The sequence below is a fragment of the Balaenoptera musculus genome, chromosome 3 (genome assembly GCF_009873245.2).
Source record: "Balaenoptera musculus isolate JJ_BM4_2016_0621 chromosome 3, mBalMus1.pri.v3, whole genome shotgun sequence".
In the NCBI taxonomy this organism is placed as follows: Eukaryota; Metazoa; Chordata; class Mammalia; order Artiodactyla; family Balaenopteridae; genus Balaenoptera; species Balaenoptera musculus.
The window spans coordinates 144,025,712-144,051,049 of record NC_045787.1 but is presented as its reverse complement, the minus strand read 5'-3'; the positions used below and the strand labels follow the sequence as shown (position 1 = coordinate 144,051,049).

Genomic DNA, 25,338 nt, shown 5'->3' with positions numbered 1-25,338 from the left:
GAAATCTTTTTCTCTTCCTCTCTAAGTGCAATTTTATGTTAATCCCAGTGAAAGGAATGGGTGTGTGGACAACTGGAAGGAAGTGGGTGTGTCCTGGGCTGTAGAATTGCTGAGGTGTTTAAATGCTTATGCTAGAAAGGAGTGGGAACAGTTGGTCTGGTCTTGCAGTTAGCAGAGACAGGTAGAACAAGGCAAAGTGGGACAAAGGTGGAGGGGGCAGGCATCTGGGGCAAAGCCCTACCATCTACTGTCTGATGGTCCCTTTCTACATCAACTCAAACCAAAAGACAATTATTGCATATCAGCTGGCCACCCCTGCATTTGTAGGATGAATTGTTAAACCACCATTTAATAAAGCATATTCCTGTTGCTACTCATCCTGGTGCACATAGAATCCTCTAACCAAGAAGTAACATGACCAAAAATCAGGGCCTGTGATTTGGTGCAACTTCCATTGTGACTGTTGGTTTGGAACTCCCATTTGAGGCTACATTCATTTCTCTATTCATAGGAATTTATATTCTTCTAGGCTATTATTATATCTTGCTCTGGAAGTCTGCTCAGGAAGATAACTATTGACCCTAGTCTCTTGCCCTGTCATTTTCTCGCGAATGTTTGGGTTTAAAAATCCTGTCTATTTATCTATCTTTATTTTTGATGGTGCTTTAAAAAAATAACTCATGCTTCTGGTTTAAAAAAATCAAATAGTACAAAGGTTATTAAATGTGTTTACTTTCTTGAGGTGCCTCCTGGACTCCCCAGTGTGAAAATTGTTTATACCACAGCCAAGTGAGGCTGTGCTAAACTTACCCTTCACATTTGGGGATAATCTCTTAGTCATTGTACTTGAATATGTAACAAACAAATAGACAGAAACTTAATTTTATTTATGTTTTTTTACCAGGTGAAACATGTTCTTTTAGGCCTTGGGAGATAGAATTGTAAGACTTGGGCACTGCCACCAACAGGTTATGCTCATGTTGGGTAGACTTGATAAGGCATGAAAGTTATGTGATGCCAAGACAAAAATGTGGCAAGGCACTGAATGGGTGATTAGTAACCAAATGAATTGATGCCTAAGGCATTATCATGTTTGTGGTGTAAGCACCAGTGGTGATGAAACACCACTCTGTAGGCCTTGAGAGGCCAGAGAAATTTAGCAAAAAGGAAAAACAGCATCCTCAAGTATAGCAAGAAGCAGCACAGCAAACAGACCCTGGAGTTGAACAGTCTTGGGTTTTGGCCTCAGCTCTGTTCTACTAGCTGGATGATCTTGGGCAAATTCCTTCAACTCTCTGAGCCTCTGTGTCCTCATCTGAGGAAGATGGCACTGCTCATAGTACCTACCTCAGAGGAGCTATCAGGATCGAATTATGTTTTGTGTACAAGGTGGATCAATAGATGGTAACTCCTATTAAAATTAAATAATATAGGGAATTCCCTGGCGGTCCAGTGGTTAGGATTCCGTGGTTCCACTGCAGGGTGCATGGGTTTGATCCCCGGTCGGGGAACTAAGATCCCACATGCCACAGGGCGAGGCCAAAAAACAAAACAAAGCAAAGCAAAACAAAACAAAACAAAATTAAATAATATAAAAAAGGAATGTGGTTGGTTGTCAGACAAGCCTCTGGTCTTACAATGGAGTGATCGTTAGGTCAGATGACACAGCAAAGTTTTAACAATTATTTTCTCTTTATTTGGTTGTTTATTTAATTAATTACTTTTTATTTGGCCACACTTTTACTGGGTACCTACTTTGTGCCAGATGCTATGTCAGTGCAGGAGGAACACTATCCCTGCTAGTGATGTGTCATAGGACCTTAGCGGGTAGCCAAAAAGCCAAGAGGCAAAGACACTGCAGTGTAACACATCTTACTATGGTGATCGGGGCAGGGTGCTTTAGAAGCACCCACATTTTTGGGGTGGTGGTCGGGGAAGGCTTCCCAGGAGACGTGATATCTAAGCTGAGAACTGAAGAAGGAGGCGTTTGTAAGAGAAACAATAACAGCTAACTTTTTGAATGCACTCCTGTCTACTAAGTATAGGGCTGGGTGTTTCACTTGTGTTTTCTTATCTAGTACTCAGAACAAAACTATGAGGTAAGTACTATCCTGCCCACTTTACAGATGAGGAAACAGAAGCTCATAGATGTAATAGTTCACTTGCCATAGAAAATGTAGCTAGTGGGACTTCCCTGGTGGTGCAGGAGGTAAGAATCCACCTGCCAATGCAGGGGACACAGGTTCGATCCCTGGTCCGGGAAGATCCCACATGCTGCAGAGCAACTAAGCCCGTGCGCCACAACTACTGAGCCTGCGTTCTAGAGCCCGCAAGCCACAACTACTGAAGCCTGCACGCCTAGAGCCCGTGCTCTGCAACAAGAGAAGCCACTGCAATGAGAAGCCTGCGCACCACGACGAAGAGTAGCCCCCGCTCGCCACAACTAAAGAAAGCCCACATGCAGCGACGAAGACCCACCACAGCCAAAAATAAATAAATTTATATTAAAAAAATGTAGCTAGTAAGTGGAGAAACTGGGATCAAAACACATCACGTGTTTGAGTTCATTGGTCTCACCTGTCATGAAAGGCCACCCTATGTTATGTTTAGACAGTGAGGACAATTCAGGTTAGCAGGAAAGGCATTATCCTCACCTAAGCCATACATATATGGGAGGCCAAAGGGGTAAATGGTCTTCTGAGAGGTGGATACACGTGCAATAGGAGGTGCAGAGAGCTCTTGAGGAGGACAGGGATATGATTCCAGTGGTTTCTGAGAATGATGCATCCAGATATGAGGGTTGGGTGGGGAGAGACTGGGGCAGAAGGCTCAGGAGAGAGAGTGCGCAGCAATCCAGTGTGAATGGATGAAGATGGCCTCATGCTTCCTCCCCCTGCAAGGAGGGGAGCCACGTGACATATCTGCTCTGTGATGGTGGGCTCCACAGGTACCACTGGGCAGACACTGGGGTACACTGGGCTTACTTTTAAGCCTAGAACATGAAGAGGGCTGGTTAAGAGGGAACAAGCAAAGGGTTGGGAGGATCAAGCAAACACACTCAGTGCTTGGGGCCACAGCTCAGGCCAAGTCTAGACAAATTAGCAATAACCCAGCTGCTACTTTCCATTTCTGTCATCCAAGTGGATAATCAAAGTTCCATACAAATTCCTTTTGGTTCCAATCGTGAGCTGAGCCAGGAGCACTGATGGGTCTAGGAGTTAACTGCTTGCTTATGTATCACTTTTTGCACTGATCTGTGTATTCTAAAATGAGCAAGAGTCACTTGGACCCATCAGTTTCTGAGGCAGAAACTTCCCCTAAGAATGATACGTGGGGCTCCATGGGGAGTCCTTGAATGCTGTCCTCATAATGGCAGCAAACTTTTATTTAGAACACTTGCTTCTTGCCAGACACCAATTAAGAGCTTTGCAGTTAGTCCTCATAACAACCCTTTTACAGAGAAAGTCACTGAGGGTAGACAGATAGAATGAGTAACTTGCCCAGTGTCTGCCAGCAAGGGGGTGGTGGAGCTGGGATTCATGATCTCAAACACTGCCCTGGACCGCCTCTGCCCAGGGATGGTGATACAGTTGGCCCTCATTTTTATTTGAAGGACTGTTTGCCAGAAAAGCCTCCTGAACGCTTTGGGCTTGACAGGGCCATAGTCAAAATCCTGGCATTTGTTTACTTCACAGCGATTTCTTTCTTTTTTTTTTTTTTTAATTATTTATTTATTTATTTTTGGCTGCATTGGGTCTTCGTTGCTGCTTGCGGGCTTTCTCTAGTTGTGGCGAGCAGGGGCTACTACTCTTCGTTGCGGTGCGCAGGCTTCTCATTGAGGTGGCTTCTCTTGTTGTGGAGCACGGGCTCTAGGCGTGTGGGCTTCAGCAGTTGTGGCTCTCGGGCTCCAGACGCGCAGGCTCAGTAGTTGTGGTGCACAGGCTTTGTTGCTCCATGGCATGTGGGATCTTCCCGGACCAGGGCTCGAACCCGTGTCCCCTGCATTGGCAGGCGAATTCCCAACCACTGCGCCACCAGGGAAGCCCCCACAGCGATTTCTTGAATGACAGTTATGTGCTAAGTCACTGTGCTAAGTTCAGTGGACACAGCTGTGAGCAGACAGACTGTCCCCACAGAGGTAAACACGGATGTGCAAAGGATAAAATCATATGAGGGAAATGAACTGTGGGTGAGACAGGATAACAGGGAGACCTCACTGTAATAGGTCAGGGGAGGCTTGTGGTCCATTGTTTAAGACTCCGTGCTTCAGATCTTGGGGGCGCGGGTTCAATCCCTTATTAGGGAACTAGGATCCCACACACATGCTGCACAGTGTGGCCAAAAAAAAAAGGTCAGGGGAGGCCTTTCTGATGAGGTGGAATTTAAGATGGGACCTGAGAGTAAACCAGGATAAGAGGCAGCAAGACGTGCCAGCAAGACATCCCCATCATGGGAAAGGGCTTGCTGTGTGTGAGGAACTGAAAGGAGGTCAATGTGAGCAGAGCATGGAGGACAGAGAGGAGGGACGCCCAGCAAGGCTGAGACAGGCCTGGGCTAGATGCTATATCACAAAGACCTTGTGTACTGGCACCTTGAGCACCAAAAGGTAGAAAAGCCACTGAGCTGAAGCAGCCCCAACATCCAAACCAAGATCAGGTACAAATGAGGTCCCCGAGAGCTGCAAAGCATTATTGACTGGACCAGAGGTTTCCAAAGCGTCTCAGTTTATGGAGCCCTTAGTACCCCAGTGATTTTTTTCATGGTGCCCTTAGGCCAAAAGAAATACATAATGGTTCCATTTATTAAGTAGTTAGGTCCAAACAATGTAATGTCTTTATGTCCTAACAACTTTTTAGCAGTCGTTTGAAAAAATGATACTCATAAATTGAAAGAAAATAATCCTATTTTTATTGCACTGTTAAATCACCTGGTTACTAATGGGATGCACATGCCTGTTGGGCACTGGGCAACGACTCAAACTTTGGAATCAGATTGGACGCTGCCACCTTCATTTCCTGTTCCACAGATTTCCTTATGGGACTTTTTTTTTGTTTGTTTTATCACAGTTACTGCACAAAACATGATTTTGCAAAGATATGCCATCATTGAAAGGAATGCAGCATGATCTAATGTTGACACTGAACAGCCCTAAATTGGTGCAGTGTTCAACAGATGCTGAGTATTTCACGTTTCCCTTAGGGAATTTCAAGTATCTCCCAGCACTTCTGTGAATTTATATGTTGCCCTGGGGTGACTTGGTATACAGTTGGGGGACCACAGAAATAGACATATTACTTTCAGACTATGGAACGAAGATATTCCTTTGCCGCTAAATCCTTTCTCAAATCCATATTTGAGCACATAGTAACATTATGTGTGAGGATTCCAGGAAGGAAAATCGCCACCTTTCTGGAAATTGTGTCCTATTTGCGCATAAATCAATAGAGGTGGCCCCAGAGTGCTAAGCCAGCCTGGCTGCTATGGATAGAGGAGAGGAGGGAAAAGGTGAGAAATGAGTACAGATCTTCAGCAATAGCATGAAAGCATGTGCTGTTGAACAGAGGAAATGAGTATGCAATGTGCAATAGAGATTTGGGGGCCCCTGATGAAGCAATGAATGCCAGGATTCTGAAGGGTTGGTTGTTGTCAGAACCGGCAGTTAAGTTGGCTAAGCCTCGGGGCGTTGCCCCTCGTAATCAGGAATATCCTGCCAGAAGACGATTATAGAACATGCAGAAAAGCAATTCAACACCCAGCTCTACCAACACATTCCTTTGGTTGCTCTCATCTGTTTCTTTAGCTGGATGCCATTCTTGGTGACTGGAAGAAGTGTGAGGATTAGTGAGCAGATGAGCAGACCTGTCTTTGGAATGCCCCGGAACCTTGATGCAGTATAAGCACCATGTTGTTTCAATGAACAGTAGCCAGTAGAACCAGTTGACTTTAAGGCAGCTTAACTTTCTCTTTCTGCACGACATCATATATGCAAATTTTCCAGGCTGGTTGAGACACTGATGAAACCAGTTTGCATGGAGATAACCTTATATCATCCTTGTGATGGCTGGACCCAGGAAATCAGCTGGAGAATCCACAGTATCACTCAGAGGTGAAATGTGTCCTCATTGGTCAATACTTTAGGCATGAGAAAATCCACTCTGAATGAAGAGGCGCTCTTAGGTTGGCTTAGGCCATCTCCTTCTATCTGGTAGATGATCAGAGAGAGAGAGAGAGAGATACTTCCCTGGGGGAAATCCCTAGCCTTGGAAATTTTGCACTTGTTGGCATATTGAAGGGTCCAAGTTCTCTTTGCAAGGTGTAGTCATCTGAGTTCCCTCCTGGATCCACTGACTTGTCACGGTTTGCCACATGGAGAGTGGTTAATTAACAAAATTAAAAAAGCATGGCTTTATTGGGGGCTGGGAGTGGGGATGGAAAATAGCAATATATCCCTTCGAACATGGATGACCTGAACTGGAGCCACCTTTCCTCACTACATATTACATTTAAAGTCAGCTCGTGCTACCTTCTGAGGTGGAATGTAGGGCATAGTTAAACGTAATGGTCTCTAAGAGCCCACATGCTTAAACACCGACTACCATTTATTGTTTATATGGCATTGGGAAGGGTACTCGATCTTTCTGTGCTGTACTTTCCTCATGTTACAATGGGGATGGTTTTTCTAGTACCTACCACAAAGGGCTGTTGTGAAGATTGAAGGAGATACTGCACAAAGAGGATTCATATGCTCTATGAACAGGACCTGGCTTACAACAGACATTTAGTAATTTTTTTTTTCTTTTTTTTTGAGACTCCTGTCATCCAGGGCTAGATAAATAGATTATGAGGTTCTTTGAGCCAAGATGCCTATTTTCTCTTTCTCTTGTATGTCTTTCAATCTTTAGAACAATGTTGAGCACAAAATTGGTGCTGTTGATTAATAACTTATAAAAATATTTCCCAGTGAATACTCAGGCACTTCTGAAAGCTGCAAGAGTTCTCAGGGTACTTGGTCATAAAACTAACAAACACACCAAGATAGTCCTTGATTACAGTTCCAGATGCTCATATCTCATTTTCTTCAATATCCACTTGAATATTGTATTTATTTATTTTTAAATATTTATTTATCTTTTGGCTGTGTCGGGTCTTAGTTGCCCCACGCGACATCTTTCTTTGTAGTGCGTGGGCTCTTCATTGTGGTATGTGGGCTTCTCTCTAGTTGTGGCACACGGGCTCCAGAGTGCGCAGGCTCAGTAGTTGCAGTGCGCAGGCTTAGTTGCTCCGCGGCATGCAGGATCTTAGTTCCCAGACCAGGGATCGAACCGGCATCCCCTGCATTGCAAGACCAATTCTTAACCATTGGACCACCAGGGAAGTCCTGAATATTGTATTCTGTCTTTGTTGAGATTATCTCATTGTTCTATTGGAAATTTTGGAGCTAAGGCTTGAAGTAAAGACCCCTTATTAGCCTAAACTTGCAGGATGACAAAATCTAGGGCTTTTAGGAGCCAGGTAGAAAAGGTAAATAAGCAAAGGGTGCCGTGTATATGCTTCTGGATGGTCCTGGAGACATCAGAATACTAGGACAGTCATGTCCCATCTAAATGCATTCGAATTCAATTTTTCAAAATTTACACTTTATTTTTAATATCAGTTTAAGGTTTACAGCAAAATTGAGGGGAAGGTACAGAGGTTTCTCATAAACCCCCTGCCCCCACACATGCACAGCCTCCCCCATTATCAACATCCCCATCAGAGTGCTACCTCTGTTAAAACTGATGAACCTACGTTGACATGTCATTATCATTCAGCGCCCATAATTTACATTAGAGTTCACTCTTGGCATTGTACGTTCTGTGGGCTTAGACGAATCTATAATGACATGTATCTATCATTGTGGTATCATATGGAGTATTTTCACTGTCCTAAAAATCCTCTGCACTCTACCTATTCATCCCTCCCCTCCTCAACTCCTGGCAACCACTGATCTTTTTACTGTCTTCATAATTTTGCTTTTACCAGAATGTTATGTAGTTGAAATCATACAGTACGTAGCCTTTTCAGGCTGGCTTCTTTCACTTTGTAAATATGCATTTAAAGTTCCTTTGTGTCTTTTCATGATTTGATAGTTTATTGCTTTTTAGTGCTGAATAATATTCCATTGTCTGGATATACCATAGTTTATCTATTAATCTACTGAAAGACATCTTTGGCAACTATGAATAAAGCTGCTATAAACTTTATAAAAACCATGTGCAGGTTTTTGTGTGGACATAAGTTTTCAACTCCTTTGGGTAGATACCAAGGAGCATGATTGCTGGCTTGTATAGTAAGAGTATGTTTAGTTTTACGAGAAACTGTCAAACTGTCTTCCAAAGTGGCTATACCTCAATTCAGTTTTGAAAACAATATTTTGATCACTACAACAAACATGTCTATGGGTGGAATTTGACTGTACTGACTGATTGTAACCTCTGGAAAGGGTGCATAAAACTTGCCGAGGTATAATACAGCTCAGAATTCTACACTAGGAGTCATAGTGAATATAACTTCTCTTAATATCTCCTCGGTCCACATGAAAGATACGATGAATGAACAGTTATCTCCTCTTCAAAATGCTCAGGATATAAGTGTTTTCTATGCAATGCAGATACTAAACACATCCAGGAAGCTAGGGATCCTCTCCAAGGAAACATGAAAACAAGTGCATTTATTTATTTATTTATTCAGCCATTCCTTCATCCATCACACTTTTATTGAATTCCTAGTGTATTGTTTGGTTGAGAGTGAATCCCTTTTCTTTTTCTTTTTTAAAAAATATTTATTTATTTATTTATTTATTTATTTATTTGGTTGTGCTGGGTCTTAGTTGCGGCAGGTGGGCTCCTTAGTTGCGGCTAACTGGCTCCTTAGTTGTGGCATGTGAACTCTTAGTTGCGGCATGCATGTGAGATCTAGTTCCCTGACCAGGGATCGAACCCTGGCTGGCCCCCTGCATTGGGATCATGGAGTCTTAACCACTGCACCACCAGGGAAGTCCCTAATCCCTTTTCATAAGGAGTTTACAGTTTAGTGGTGGAAATAAGCCAAGGGCTCACAGGGCTATTAAACAGGGCAGGATGAGAGAAGGCTCAAAGTCCAAATGAACTGCTAGGGGAACAGAAGGGGTGGAGAGACCACGCCCACTTGGGAGGTTGAAGGCAAGATTACATGAAGGAGGAGGAGTCACAGTAGATTTGAAGGAGAGGCTGTATTGTTACAACAAGAGGGTCAGTCGGGGAGGGCTAGGAAAAGGAGCTAGGAAAATGCAGGGGCCCAGTGTCCAGGAGACACCCATTTGTTCTACCCTGGAGTTTAGTGTCCACAGGAGGAAAAGTGAAACAATGAAGCTGGAAAGATGACAGCAGACAGGTATGCAAATAATTGACAAGAACGGTTGAGCACTATGAGCAAAGCCCAATTTAGGACCAGAGAGAGAAGTAAAATTCTTGCTCTTCACTGAACGTGGGCTGTTTACCCTAAACTCTCTGTGCCTTTGTTTCCTCACCTGTAAAATGAGGATAATACTAACGCATTATTATTTACTTCTTGTAATGTTCTTACAAGAACTAATGCTACTTACTGAGTAAAAACCATGTGTCATGCTTTATGTGCATTAATTTATTTTATTGTTACAACAACCTTATGAGGAAGATACATTATAATCCCCACTGATGTCTGAGTAAAATGAGGCATAGAGAGAAAAAGTAACTTGACAGAGGTCACAGAGATAGAAAATGGCAGGGCAGGGATAATGAGATACTGTCTAGTGTATGATTTGGTCAAGATCAAACATGTGAGCTCTTAGCTTAGTGCCTGCCAATAGCAAGTGCTTGATAAATGCTAGCTATTAATGTTAATTTTATTATTATTAATTCTATTATTATTATTATTATTTGGCTGGAGAAGTCATCTCAGGCTTCATGGAGGAGGTGACATTTGCAATCAGCCTTGAGGGTGGGTAGGCTTTGGACAGGTGGGGATGGAGCAGAAGGACATTTTAGACTTACGGGCATAGCAGGAGCTTTGCAGCTTTGGGATAGAGAATCAGGGAGGAGACCTGGAGGCTGGATCATAGGCTCTAAGGGAAACAGGAGAGAAGGGTTCAGCTGGTGGTAGACAGTGTGTCAGCATTTGAGTTTTAAATATAGGCAGTGAGGAGATCAGGGCTTTGTTCAATTTTCTGTTTGTGAACCAAGCTGCCTGCTCTTGAGGCCATGCTGTCCTCCGGGGGCAGCTCTGCAAACCTGAGTCCATGCAGCCAGGTACCCAGTTCTAGGGGTGATGCCCAGGCCAGAAGAGGAAACGTCTTGGAGATCAGGAGTCTCCACTCAAAAGTCCAGCTTTCATTCTAGACCCATCCCTTGATCAGGATAGGCTGTCACTGAGTGCTTGTGTGTGCTCAGGGATGAAGGGAGAAAAAGAAACTGAATAGCAGAAGCCCCTCTGCAAGTCATGTGGCTTTCTGCACCATCTCTCTTGCTGATACTTCCGTTTAAGATTCAAAAGGGCACAGCTGGCTTAAACCATCTCCAGGGCCAGACATTCCTGGGTGAAAATGAGGGGCTTCTTGGGAGGAAATGAAAGAATACGGAGATGTGGTTTTGCCTTAAGATTTTCTAATGTGAAACGCTGGACGGATTCATTTTGAAATAGAAAGATGGGCCTGAAAGTGTGATGTAAGTGCAATCATTTGGAGTCCCTCCTGGAGAACACACAGAGGTGAGTAGGGGTTCTCCAGCATTACCTTGATGGAGTCTTTGGCTGGGAAGTGGGAGTGGAATGTGCACAGAAATAGAAACCAGACCACCTGGGGTCTTCTGGTCCCGTGTTTTCCAAAGGGCAAGTGCTATGTGAGGTGATTTTAGACTGTAAGGGAACAACCCATTAAACAGTTACAAATCACAAATGAGAACTTTTTTCCATTTCAAAATTTTTCTGAAGGCATCGAGGCGGAGGTCTCAGTTTGGGGCTAGATGTGTCTTTAACGCCTCTCCACCACTTGTTGATCTCTTTAACAGAGAGTGGGCCTCAGGTGCGGAGGTTTTAGAAGGCAGAAGTATCAATTCTAGAGGGTCTCATCCTTGGCTCACACTGCTATTTCTTGAAAAGAGCTTTAAAAATTACTTTTGTCTGGTCTCCTCCTCCCTCCGCCGGAATACTGCTTTAGTAGGTCCAGGGGTACGGCCTGGGCATTGGGACTTTTAAAAGCTCTCCAGGCAACAGTTTCTAAATAGAATTTTACATTGTATTTATTAATCTATTTTTGGCAAGTGATGCTGGTTTTCTATTTCAGGTAATGAAGTAAAATTTCTTCTCAGTATCAATTGACTTAAGAAAATTAGTAAGTGCCCATTTTTAAGAAAACCCCACAAAATGGAATAGTGCAGGTGGCATTTGGATATGTTAGAAACAAAATATGCATGGAGTGAACTTTGGGAAATCTTTGGGTCCTTGCTTCGTGCTACAATTTCTGACCTCTTGTCGGTCCAGTCTCCTCAAAAATAAAATGGAAATAATTATTCCAGGTCACCTTTTTCTCAGTGGGTTTACTCTGGGAATCAAATGATTGAGCTTTGTTAAGTTTGATTTGCTAAACAAATGTGAGGAAGGAAATAATGCTGCAGGGAGGGCTAATTGGCAGATTTACTGAGGGCTGGATTTGGGGCATCTTAGACCAGGCTATTTGGAAGTACTGATTTCCAGGTACCATCTTCTCTCTCTCCCCACCAGGATGACCCACTGGTCTCCAGTAAAGTTATCATAACCTACAGTAATTACCTACAGTAATGATTGATTTGCTCCAGTGGTAAACTAAAGAGCAACTCACAGTCCCACCAAGGCCTCCAAGGGTTGCATGTTATAACAACAGCTGGACATCTTGTGTTCCTGCCCCCTCAGTCAGGATCTTCCAGACGTTGGTGTGTATGGAGGAGGTGCTGGCCTGGCTCTCTGCAGACTGAATTATAGTCCTGGTTCTGCACCTACCAGCTGAGTGTCCTCCTCCATGGGCTGCCGTTTCTTCAGCAGATAAGTGAGGGGCTTGGACCAGTTGAAGACGAAGTCCAAACTCAGATGCCTTCAGCACCGAAGAGGTGACCCAAATGTAAGGCTCTGCCAAGGGAATTGGGAGTGGTTGGGCCTGTGGCCTAGTGGAGAGCACAGTCTCACAATAAAAATATTCAGATCCAATTTCTAAAAACCATGGTGTGGTCTAAACAATAAATCTGCAAGATGACAGTTGGCCATTCTTGGATGCGGTAGTTTCTAAGATCCCTTTCAGTTCTAAAAATAAGTTTATGATAGTAAAATAAATTCAGAGTTTCTGCTAGAGGTTTTTGATATGATGGCTGTATTCGGTGATACCCAGGGGCTTCCTTGATAATAAGACCCAGCATTTATAATAAGAGCTAAGGTTCACATGCTAAATTCTCTAAAACCATTATCTCATTTAATCCCTGCCACAGCCCTGTGAGGTCAGTACTATTATAACTGCTTCATAAAGAATGAGGAAATTGAGGCTCAGAGAGTTTATCTTTTAAGTAAGATCTCTAAAACAGCACCATCCAATAGAAATATAATGTGGGTCACATATGTCATTTTGAATTTTCAAGTAGTTATGTTTAAAAAAAGTGAAAAGAAACAAGTGAAATTAGTTTTAATAATATATTTTATCAACTTGGAACATTATCATCTCAAAATATAATCAATGTTAAAATTAATTAATGAGGGACTTCCCTGGTGGCACAGTGGTTAAGAATCCACCTGCCAGTGCAGGGGACACGGGGTCGAGCCCTGGTCCGGGAAGATCCCACATGCCACAGAGTAACTAAGCCCGTGCGCCACAACTACTGAGCCTGCGTGCCACAACTACTGAAACCCACACGCCTAGAGCCCGTGCTCTGCAACAAGAGAAACCACCACAATGAGAAGACCGCACACTGCAATGAAGAGTAACCCCCTCTTGCCACAACTAGAGAAAGCCCGTGCACAGCAACGAAGACCCGATGCAGCCAAAAACAAAAATTAATTAATGAGATACCTTACATTCCTTTTTGTACTCAGTCCTTGAAATCTAATGTTTTTTCCTTTTTTAAGACATAGCTCTATTGAACTGTAATTTGCATACCATACAATTCTCCCATTTAAAGTGTACAATTAAATGCTTTTTAGTACATTCACATATGTGCAACCATTTCCATAGTCAAGTTTAGAATCTTTTCATCACCTTGAGATGAACCCCATATTCTTTAGCTGTTATGCTCCTAATAACCTGGTTGCTTCCCTACGCAAACACTCATCTACTTTCTGTTTCTATAGGTTTCAATTCTGGACATTTCATACAAATGGAAACATATAATATGTGGTCTTTTGTGACTAGCTTCTTTTCTTCTTTTGTTTACAAGCTTCATCCATATATAGCAAATGTCAGTGCTTCATTCCTTCTTATGCACAAATAATATTCCATTGTATGACTGTATCACATTTGGTTTATCCATTTGTCTGTTGATGGATATTTGGGTTGTTTCCACCTTTTTGCTACTATGAATAATTCTGCTATGACATTTGTATCCAAGTTTCTGTGTGGACATACGTTTTAATATCTCTTGGGGTTGTTACCTAGGGTTGGAATGGCTGGGTCATATGGTAACTCTATGCTTGATCATTTGAGGAACTGCCAGACTGTTTTCCAAAGTGGCTATACCATTTTACATCCCCATCAGCCGTGTATGAGGGTTCCAATTTCTCTACAGTCTTACCAACACTTGTTGTTTACCCGACTTTTTGATTCTGGCCATCTTTAGTGGGTGTGATGTGGTATCTCATTGTGGTTTTGATTTGCATTTCCCCAATGACTAATGATATGGAGTGCCTTTTCATGTGTTTATTGGCCATTTAATACCTTTCTTGTAGAAATGTCTATTCAAATCCTTTGCCCATTTGTTAATTGGGTTATTTGTCTTTCTATTATGTAGATATATGTGTTCTTTATGTATTTAGATACTAGTTCCTTATCAGGTATGTGATTTGTGAATATTTTTCTCATTCTGTGGGCTGTCTTTTTACTTTCTTGATGGTGTCCTTCAAGGCACAAAAGTTTTAAATTTTGATAAAGTTCAATTTATCGATTTTTTCTTTTGTTGCTTTTGCTAAAGCTCTAAGATGGAGGTATATAGTGATAGACACCTACATTAAGTAAAAAGAAAAATCTCAAAGAAATAATCTTACTTTACACCTTAAGAAACTAGAAAAAGAAGAGCAAACTAAGCCCAAAGTTTGCAGAAGGAATGAAATAACAAAGATCTGAGTGGAAATAAGTGAGAGACTAAAAAGACAATAGAAAAGATAAATGAAACTAAGAGTGTTTTTTTTAAAAGATAAAATAGATAAAACCGTTAGCTAGATTTACCAAGAAAAACAATGAGGACTCAAATAAATAAAATTAGAAATGAAATAGGCGACATTACCCATATGAAAAATGTGATGAATGAACATTTTTCTCCTCTTCGAAGTACTCGACATATTTCCCTTCTTTCTTGAGATAATCATGATTTTTCTGCTTACTCTTTTAATATGGTAAATTACATGTATAGGTTTATAAATGTCAACTCAACTTTACATTCCTGGAATAAACTCTACTTGATTGAGATACATTGTTCTTTACATATTGCTGGCTTTAATGTATCAGTGTTCATGCATAAGATTAGTACATAATTTTCCTTCCTCAGAATACCCTCCTCAGTTTTTGGTGTCAAGGCTATGGTGGCCTCAAAACCAGTGGATGAGGGTTCCATTTTATTTATTGTAAAGTCTGACATGATTTCTCCTTTATATGTTTGGTAAAACTCATCAGTAATGCTATCTGGGCCTACAGTTTTCTTTTGGGAAGATTTTAAATTATGTAATTAATTTATTTTATGGTTACAGTATTATTTTAATTTTCTCTTTCTTCTTGTCAGGTCTGATAATTTATATTTTTTTAGGAATTTGATTATTTCTTCAAAAATTTGGAATTTAGAAATACGTTTCAATATATTGTCCCTTATGATCTTTTTAATGTCTAAAATATCTAGAGTGATGCCCTTTTCATTTCTGATATTGGTTATTTGTGTCTTCTCTTTGATCTCAATTTTTCTCACTAGGGATAAGTTTTTTATTTAATTACTTTCTACTCTTACCATTTTTTTTCCTCCCACTTTCTTTGGGTTTAATTTGTTATTTCATGTCTAACTTCTTGAGATGGAAGCATAGATCATTGACTTTTTTCAGTCTTTCTTCTTTCTTAATATAAGGGTCTTAAGATTGTAAGTTTCCCTATAAGCATGATCTTAATTGGTGCCCCCAAATTAATTAATTATTATTGGTTATCTATTGTTACATCACCAGTTCCTATCAGAGTGCCCAGTCTCCCCTATGTTCAAAGTATTCCAAAGGCTTCTTATTTCATTCAGGAGAAAGCCAGAATCCTTGCATTGGCCCACTTGTCCCTCCGTGATCTGCCTCTACTTCCTCATTGGTTTCATCTCCTATTGTTTACTCACTCCTGTATCCATCCCAGATTGGCCCTCCTGCTGTTCCTTGGAAACATCAGATACACTCTTGTCTCAGGGCCTTTGCACTTGCTGCCACCCATATCTGGAAAGCCTATACTTCAAATAGATGCATGGCTTGCTGCTTTCCTTCATTCGGGTCTCTGTTGAAATGTACCTTTTCATAAAGGCCTTCTGTGACTACCTATATAAGATAGCACCCTCTAGCATACTCTGTCCTCTTTACCATTGTTTATTTTTCTTCATTATGCCTTTTGCCAACTGACACCAAATAAATTTATGTGTTTTTTTGTTTTGTTTTGTTTGGCTCTCCTCATCTCCCCTTTCTAGAATGTAAGCTCTGTGAGATCGGAGATTTTTTTTTTTTCTGTTTTATTTACTGCTGTATCTCCAAAGTCTAGAACAGTGTCTGGAATATAGATAATATACAATTATTCATTGAATGAATGGACTCTGTGCTTGGAGTAGATCTGGATTAAAAGATCTGGATTAAATATTTCTGAATCTATCATTTATCAGCCATGTGAACTTTAGCAATCAAATGAAACTTTCTTAGCCCCAGTTCCTTTATTTGCATAATGGGGATAATAATGTTGCCCTGAGATACTGAATATACAAGTTCCTTATGAAGTATAAAATTATAATGAGACATTTTTAATATGCTAGTCAGAAATGTCTTAACATGTTTAAATTTCTTTCTCTTTGGACTTCCATGCTGTTAAAAATTCACTCCTTTGGGATAAGACATTTTGTTGGATTTGGCTCTAGCTAAATTATAAGTATGTTTCTTGAAAGGATAACATTTTTATGCTTCTGTAGCCTTTAACAAGTCAGCAGGAATTCACATAGAATTCGTTGTCCCTGAAGGCATGGGATATAGGAGAGGTGTGTTTCAATGGAGAAAGCAGCAAGTAAAGATCTGAAGCATGGGGAGAGGAAGTTCTGGAAGGGCAGTTTTAAGTGCACACTGGGGAAAAAATTAAGAAGTCTTTTATTAGTCAGGTAAGGATAGGTTATGCTACAATAAAGAAACCACCTCATAATTTCAGTAGTGTGACCAAGAAAAGGTTAGTTTCTTGTCCATATAAAGTATGCTGTGAGTCCATGCTACCCTCCAGGGGATGGGGGCAGGAATAGTTGTGTTATTATATATGTCTGTGTGTGGGACTTAGTAGGAAGTCTTAATTAAACAACTTTAATAAATTTAATAAAGTTTTATAAGATAATTGCAGTCCTATGTCCTAGCAGAAGATTTTAGAGTTTATGTAGGAATATACTTGAATATACTATTGTGATTCTGTAGCCCCTTCCACATAGAGTTTAGATGAAATTATTGCATTCTCCAACTAAAAGTTGTGTCATATATCTTTTGTGTGTGTGTGTATGTGTGTGTGTGTGGTGTATCTTGATGAATATATATGTTTATGCGGGAATGGGACACATTATTTGAATTAGAACTTTAACAAAATGCTACCATTTATTGAGCACTTCCTATGTACCAGGTACACTCCCAGGTACCAGGGGCTTTAGACATCTTATCTCCTTTATTATAATTCTGAAAACAACTCCTTGAGGTAGGTACTATTGTTGTACGCACTTTATGATGCTGTTGTTTTTTTTTAATTAATTAATTAATTAATTAATTAATTAATTTATGGCTGTGTTGGGTCTTCGTTTCTGTGCGAGGGCTTTCTCTAGTTGTGGCGAGTGGGGGCCACTCTTCATCGTGGTGCGCGGGCCTCTCACTATCGCGGCCTCTCTTGTTGCGGAGCACAGGCTCCAGACGCGCAGGCTCAGTAGTTGTGGCTCCCGGGCCCAGTTGCTCCGCGGCATGTGGGATCCCCCCAGACCAGGGCTCGAACCCGTGTCCCCTGCATTGGCAGGCAGATTCTCAACCACTGCGCCACCAGGGAAGCCCTGTTGTACGCACTTTATAGTGAGGAACCGATGTTCAGCAGTGTGAAGTAATTTGACTTTAATCACACAACTAAGTGGCAGAACTTAGACTAAATTCAGGTCTGCTTGGCTCCAGAGGCCATGATCTTAACCATAATGCAGTGCTGCCCACCCCGCCCCATCTCCAGATAGTACGTCCTGGATGTATAACTGCCGTTAAGTTTATCAACAAACCAAAATTGATGATGACGACATGATGATGATAAATGTAGTCATATGGTGGTGGTTATATTTGATTTGACAGCATTTGGGCTCTAAGTTAGACTGCCAAAGATGTCCTGTTGTACGTGTAACATTCCCAACATTATAATTACTCCTTTGGGTTCAGACTTTGCATGTGGCAGACCCGAGTTAAAATGCAAATATCTTTCCTGGGAGCAATAATAAGTTAACACCAATCATTATGACTACATCAGCAAGAAACAGCCAATTTCTATCATCAGGGAATAATCAAGCAGAGAAGACAAAACTTAAAATAGTCAATGTGCTAGAAGGCAATTTAATGTAGTATATACTCAAATGAGAAATTAAATATAATTAGTGGAAGTTATATTTCACATAAACATAATGGGTAGACCAGTGAGGGAAGGGTTTCATAATTGGCAGTAATTATCAGCAGAAGTTTCTTGGAGTAGGTGGCACTTGATATGAGTCTTGAAGTCCTGGGTGACTTGAAAACCATATGTTTGTCTCATAATCCTGATTTCCTAAACACTCTTTAGTAATTCTCTCATTTTTTTTTCTGCCCATAACAGTCTATCTTTCTCCATATTCTCTTCTCTTCTTTCTCTACACTAAGTTAAAAAATGTGACTTGAGTGGGAGCTTCATCTTTTTAAAGATCTTTGTCCTAGATAGTGTTTAATGGCTCACAGATAGACACTTGATCTGATATGAGCCAGTCCTAATACCCAAACTTACAGCCATAGTTGATGAGTTCAGTGGTGGGTAGCTGACCCAAGATTAGCCGGTTAGATCCGTTTGTAGGATTTTTGAGTTTGGGACTAGAGAAAGTGAGTCTCAGTTCCTCTGTGGGTTTGTGCATTGTGAGATTTGAGATACGGAAGCTATGAGTATAGTTCAAGAAAGAATAAAGTTGACCTACAGAATGAAACACATGAGACACACAGAGAGGGTGTTGGTGGCATTTAAGTTTCTGATTCCAGAGGTCTCTGAGATCCACCATTATGCACTGATTTGGTTATTCAATCTTCATATGAATAATTTCTAAATAATCTCCTCCCTCACTCCACCCCCCGACCCCCCATCTATCTTTTGCCCTTAGCTAGTCTGAGTTGAATTTTTGTCATATGCAACTTAGAGAGTCCTGGCGAATATTGTATTTTGTTTTATTGTAACTTCATATTGAAATAGGTAGAGTAGAGATTATCTTTATTTCATAGAGAAGAAAATGAGGCTCAGAAAATATAATGTAACGAAGACACTGAAAAATATGAGAAGTTGATCCAAAACTTCTCACACTGGAGAAAACACTGGTAGGTACAAGGAGATGCAGGCAGGAAAAGTCTGCTAGTTTAGGAGACTCAGTGTATAAACTATGAATAAAGTAGCTTTCCATTGCTGTGGGTATTCTGAGTGCTCTGACGCCAAATTTTGGTATCATTTTAGCTTGCGTTTTTCGTTTTTTGTTTTTTTGTCAGCAAAAGCTTGGGTTTTGAGGGAAAAGGAGGAAACCCAATTCTACCACAGCACCTATTTCCCATTTTACTTAAGGTCCGTGGGGTTACCCAGGTGTGAAGTCAGTCATAACTCTCTGTACCTCAGGGATGTAACACTGACAAGGATGGCTTTTGACAAGGGCTGATTTCAAAATGAAACTGAATGCTGATTGTCTCACTCTTCTCAAAGCACGCTTGAATCTCTATTAACCTAGGGACACCAAGAGATTCAGAAAGAACAATCCCTGGAGTTTAAGGACAAACTTTGCTTATGCTGTCTTTAAGTAAAGAAAAGAAAAAGAACTTAGGACATTTAACAATTTATCTCCTCTTTTATTTCAAAGAAGATTTAAGGTGGTTTAAAAGGATATGAAAATATAGGAAGACAGTAAGTTAAACATAGAAGAGAACTGAAAAAATAAATGACAATAAGAGTTAGGAGTGAGGCTCATAAACAATGAATATGATACAGTCCTACACATTATGTGATAACTGGTCCCCAATTTAGGCTTTAAGCTTTCTTGTCAGTGCAAACAGGGAAACCTAATTGATTACACAGTTTGCAATGTTCATGAGATAAACCAAAGCAAATCCTTGGGAGAAGTACAACTGCATCTGATCCTGTGACCAAAAACAATGTGTCCCTGGGTTCTTACAAAGACAGTACTGTGTTATATAATGTAAAAGACCTTGAGTGCTCCTTCCAGGAGACCCAAGGATGATATTCACAGCCCTGGCAGTATTATTTCTCAAATTTTAATCATCTTTATAATTTCTGCTATATCTACTTACTACATTTAAAAAATTATTAACCTAATATATTTCTAACATAGGTTTCACTTGGATTCCATTTTATTTTATTGTTTTATTTTTTTAAACTTATTTATTTATTTATTTATTTTTGGCTGCATTGGGTCTTCGTAGCTGCGCGCGGGCTTTCTCTAGTTGCGGTGAGCGGGGGCTACTCTTCGTTGCGGTGCGTGGGCTTCTCATTGCGGTGGCTTCTCTTGTTGTGGAGCATGGGCTCTAGGTTGCAGCACGTTGGCTCAGTAGTTGTGGCTTGCGGGCTCTAGAGCACAGGGTCAGTGGTTGTGGCGCACGGGCTTAGTTGCTCCACGGCATGTGGGATCTTCCCGGGCCAAGGCCGGAACCCATTTCCCCTGCGTTGGCAGGTGGATTCTTAACCACTGTGCCACCAGGGAAGTCCCTTGGATTCCATTTTAAACTTAATTTCATCTTAGCAAGGTAGATGGGCTACTTCTACTTTTCTAATACCCTTTAAATTAAGTTTATAAGTATTAAAATTTAAAAGTCTATTATAACCCAAAATTTTCTGATGTACCCCCTTGGTGCTACACCTTGGGAAACACTGGCTTAGGGAAAAAGAGAAATCCAACATTTGAATAACCATGACCTCATTACATCTTAATATCTCTCTTATGAAGTATTATTACCATCAGTGTTGAGAATTCTGAGGTTAAAGAATTTGCACAAGGTCCCACAATAACCAAACCAGGATGAACCTCAAGTCCTCTGATGAAAGTCAAGTTCCAGCTTCTAGAGGAATGCATGGAGGGCCTTGTCCCTAAACCAAAGTTCAGACCCTCTTTGACCGTTTGCCCCTTTGCTTCCTCCCAGAATGCCTCATCCCCTGCTTGGTCCATAGTGATGCCAGCCTGTGGTAATTGGAACCTGGTCTGCCAGACCAAATGGAGGAAGTCTGCCAGGCAGATGTGGAACCCAAAAGAGGAACTTCACCAACTGCTGTGGACAGCTCTAGCACTTCATGCCCCCGTGGACTTTTGGGGAAGTATTTTTGTGGCTCACCAGTCTCTCATTAGGCAAAGGTCACTTGTCCTGTCTTGGCCTTCTCTACTGGTGGAAAGTACGGCTGGGAGATTTGGAATGGTTGCTGTTTGACTTTGATTCTTGGCACGACTGTCACCATGAGCTTTTTTGGTAAGATCGCAAGCTGAAGTTTGTTGTTGAGGATTGCAGGATTCCTTCTAATCTTTGGGAACATTTTGAATCATAACTGGCAGTGGCTTTCTGATGGCAACTTGAGCAAGCTCAGGGGGAGAAGCCATCGCCCTCTCTCACACGAATACGACTTTGGGTAAATTACCTTGAACTCTTTACCTAGGGGTGTAATCTACATTCTTTCTGAGCCCTGATTTATCGTGTAAACCTTTTTCTTCTTATTTTAATGAATAGAAGTAACGTTTTCTGCTCCATCCTTCTCTTAAAGAGATTTTAAAGTCTCTTATAATTAAAAAATTTTTATTATTTAAAAAATTTTTATTTTGTTATAGTTGTAGATTCACATACATCTGTACAAAATGCTACAGAAAAATCCTGTGTACTTTTTACCCAGTCTCCCCTAATGGTAACATTCTTAAAGAGGTTTAAAATTTGCTGAGGTATAATTTAGATATGATAAAAATCACTCTTTTAAAGTGTACAGTTTGATGAGCTTTGACAAATATATACAGCTGAGTAACTGCTATCACAATCAAAAGATAGAACATTTCTATCATCCCAAGAAGTTTCTTCATGCCTCTTTGCAGTTAACCCCCTCTCCCCATTCCCAGCCCCTAGAAACCACTCATCTGTTTTCTGTCCCTATACTTTTGCCTTTTCTAGACTGTCTTTTAAATGGAATCATACAGTATGTAGTCTTTTGTGTCTTTTTATTCACTTAGAATATTGCTTTTGAGATTCATCCATGTTTCTGAATGAATCACTGTTTTGTTCCTTTTTATTGCTGAGTAGTATTCCACTATATGCCACAATTTGTTTATCCACTCACCAACTGATGGACGTTTGTGTTTTTTCCAGTTTGGGGCTATTAGGAATAAAGATACAATAAACATTCCTGTATGAATCTTTGGGAGGACGTATGTTTTCATTTCCCTTGGGTAAATTCCTCAGAATAGAATTGCTGGATTGTGTGGTTAATGTCAGGGTAATGCCAGCCTGGTAAAACAAGTTGGAAAGTGTTTTCTCCTCTTTTATTTTTTGAAGGAGTTCATGTAGAATTGATACTGTATCTTCTTTAAATGTTAGGTAGAATCCCCTGGTAAAACTGGAGTTCTCCTTTGTGGGAAGGACTTTAACTATGAATACAATCTCTTTAATAGATATAAGGCCACCCAAGTTTCCCCTTTCTTCTTGAATGAGTTTTAGTAAGGAATTTGTTTATTTCATCTATGTTATCAAATTTATTGTCAGGAAGTTGTTCATAAAGTAACATTATCCTTCCTAACATCTGATAGATCTGCTGTGACAGTCCTTCTTTCATTCATAACATTGGTAATTTGGGTCTCTGTCCTTTTTTCTTGATCTGTATATATAGAGGTTTACCAATTTTATTGATCTTTCCAAAGCACCAGCTTTTGGTTTCATTGTTTTGCTTACTAATTTCTGTTTTCTATTTCAATGTTTTCTGCTCTTATCTTTATTATCTCCTTCCTTTTATTTACTTTGGGTTTAATTTGCTCTTAATTTTTTAGTTTCATAAGGTGGAAACTTAGATAATTGATTTTAGACCTTTCTTCTTTTCTAATATGAGCATTTAATACCATCAGTTCCTCTTTAAACACTGCTTTAGCTGGATCCTACAAATTTTAAGATTTCTTATCATTTCAATTTAAACATATGTTTAATTTCCCTTGTTATTTCTTCTTTGACCTGTAGATTATTTAGAAGTGTTCTGTTTATTACCCACATATTTAAGAATATTCTTGGTGTCATTCTGTTGCTGATTTATAGTTGACCACCATTGTCATCAGAAAATATACCTTTCTGTGTTTTTAATCCTTTTAAATTTAGTGAGATTAGTTTTATGCCCCAGAATATGGACTACTTTTGAATATTTCATGAACATTTGAAAAGAAAGTAAATTCTCTGAGATGAAGTATTCTATACATTAGGTCAAGTTGCTTGATAGTATTGTTCAAGTTATCTATATATTTAATAATTTTTGTCTAATTTTTCTATCAATTATTGACAAGAAAAAAGTTGAAATCTCCAACTATAATTGTTGATTTGTCTATTTCTCTTATTGGCCATGATCTGTTCACATACTTCATCTGCCCCATTCTCTCTCTTCTTCTGGCACTCAGTTTCATTTATGTCGGGCAATTTGATATGGTCTCACAGCTCCTGGGTGTTTTTCCACTGATTGTTCTTCTCTTTTCATATTTGTAAAAATAACCTCTATCTTCAAATTCACTTATCCTTTCTTCTGCTGTGTCCCATTTGTTGACAAGCCTGCCTGGGCAGTTCTTCATCTCTGATGTTGTGTTTTCATGTTTAGCATTTCCATCTGACCCTTTTTTAATAGCTTCCATCTCTTTGCTGAAATTCCCTATGATCCATACATTTCGTCCACCTTTTTAATACTAAGTCCTTTAACGTATTCATTAGAGTAGTTAAAATGTCCCTGTCTGATGCTTCTAACATCTAGGTTATTTCTGGGTCTGGTTCTGTTGCATATTTTATCTCTTGACAGGAGGGTATTTTTTTTTCTTGCTTCTTTGTGTCTCTTATTATTTTCGATAAAGTGCTGAACATTCTGGGTAAAAGAACAATAGAGACAGAGATAAATAATATATGATGCCCAGAATGGCATATGTGCCATGGAATTTGTTAGTATTTAAAATGCTTTTTGGCCATCCAAGGTGGGTGTTATTATTCTCCCATTTTAAAGGTGAGGAAAGTGTGGGGAGGGGAGGACAGCAACACAGTGCCAGGGATGAACTTGGTTTTGAATTATGGCTATGTGGCTGATCCCTTTCCTAACTGTTATGTGGGATCTGGTGGCACTGGGAAGCATGGCTGTGGAGCGGTAAAGACTGGAGGCTGGGAGGCCAGTCAGAGCTGTCTCAGCAGTGCAGGGTGTGGTGTTAAATGCCCACCAGGGATCATTAACTCAAACGCTCAGAGTATACACGACTCATGTAAGTGAATACACGTAGGCAGAAATATATGGCTCAGTATTAAAGACAAACTAGGGAGTGATGGGGACCGTGGTGAACTGGATGCACATGCTCCTTTCCAGAAAGACAGCTGTGACTCAGTTCTGGCTGACTGTGCCAAGTGCAAAACCAAGATTAGTGTTACCAGTTCTTGTGATGTTTTGATGGAAGCCAGAAATCTGAACTTAAATGTGAAGTATCCTGATTTTAAAGGTTGGCCACAGGTATAATTTTTAAAAATGTTTATTTAGGCCATACCATGAGGATTAAGCAAAACTTGTCTGTAGGCTGTCAGCCTATAGGCCACACAAGCCTGGGTGGTGGCAGAGAGACTGCCCAGGTACTGCTACAGCTGTGGACATGCAGTTTTACCAGACATGTTTTTGGTCACAGGGCTAAATGGCAGACTCCAGAGCATTTTCTATCAACATGAGACCATTCATTAGGTTTACTCATGGCTTTAGACTTTGCCAACCTGGAGGTACATCTGTGTTTACTTTGATATCAATACCTGCCTTACTCCATATTTCATTTTTCTTTCTTTTTCATTGGCAAATTCTTTTTTTTAAATTGAAGTATAGTTGATTTAGAATGTTGTGTTAGTTTCAGGTGTACAGCAAGTGATTCAGTTATATATATATATATATATATATATATATATATATATATATATGTATACACACACACATATGTGTACATTCTTTTTCAGATTCTCTTCTATTACAGATTATTACAAGATATTCAATATAGTTCCCTGTGCTATATGGTAGGACCTTATTGTTTATCTATTTTTAATATAATGGTGTGTATCTGTTAATCCCAAGCTCCTAATTTATTCCTCCCCTGCCTTTCCCCTTTGGTAACCATAAGTTTGTTTTCTATGTCTGTGAGTCTGTTTCTGTTTTATAAATAAGTTCATTTGTATCATTTTTTTTAGATTCCACATATAAGTGATAGCATACGATATTTGTCTTTCTCCGTCTGACTTACTTCCCTTAGTATGATAATCTCTAGGTGCATCCATGTTGCTGCAAATGGCATTATTTCATTCTTTTTTATGGCTAAGTAGTATTCCATTGTGTATATATACCACATCTTCTTTATCCATTCATCTGTTGATGGATACATAGGTTGT

The 25,338-nt window shown here is 40.2% G+C and overlaps 1 protein-coding gene across 4 annotated transcripts in view; it reads left to right on the top strand.

Annotated features, from left to right (window-relative positions):
- LOC118893548 overlaps window positions 1–25,338 on the top strand; it is a 48,683-nt gene that overhangs the window by 3,737 nt on the left and 19,608 nt on the right. For 2 of the 4 annotated variants that reach the window (XR_005019485.1, XM_036849226.1), the window contains exon 3: window positions 20,863–21,183. Coding sequence is in view for 3 of the 4 variants with exons in the window: in XM_036849226.1 (XP_036705121.1) it covers window positions 21,171–21,183 (13 nt within the window). In the remaining variant the exon portion in view is untranslated. Of the gene's footprint in view, window positions 1–10,565; window positions 10,762–12,056; window positions 12,146–20,862; window positions 21,184–25,338 lie in introns of those variants that run through there. The other 2 variants (XM_036849224.1, XM_036849225.1) reach the window with 2 other exon arrangements.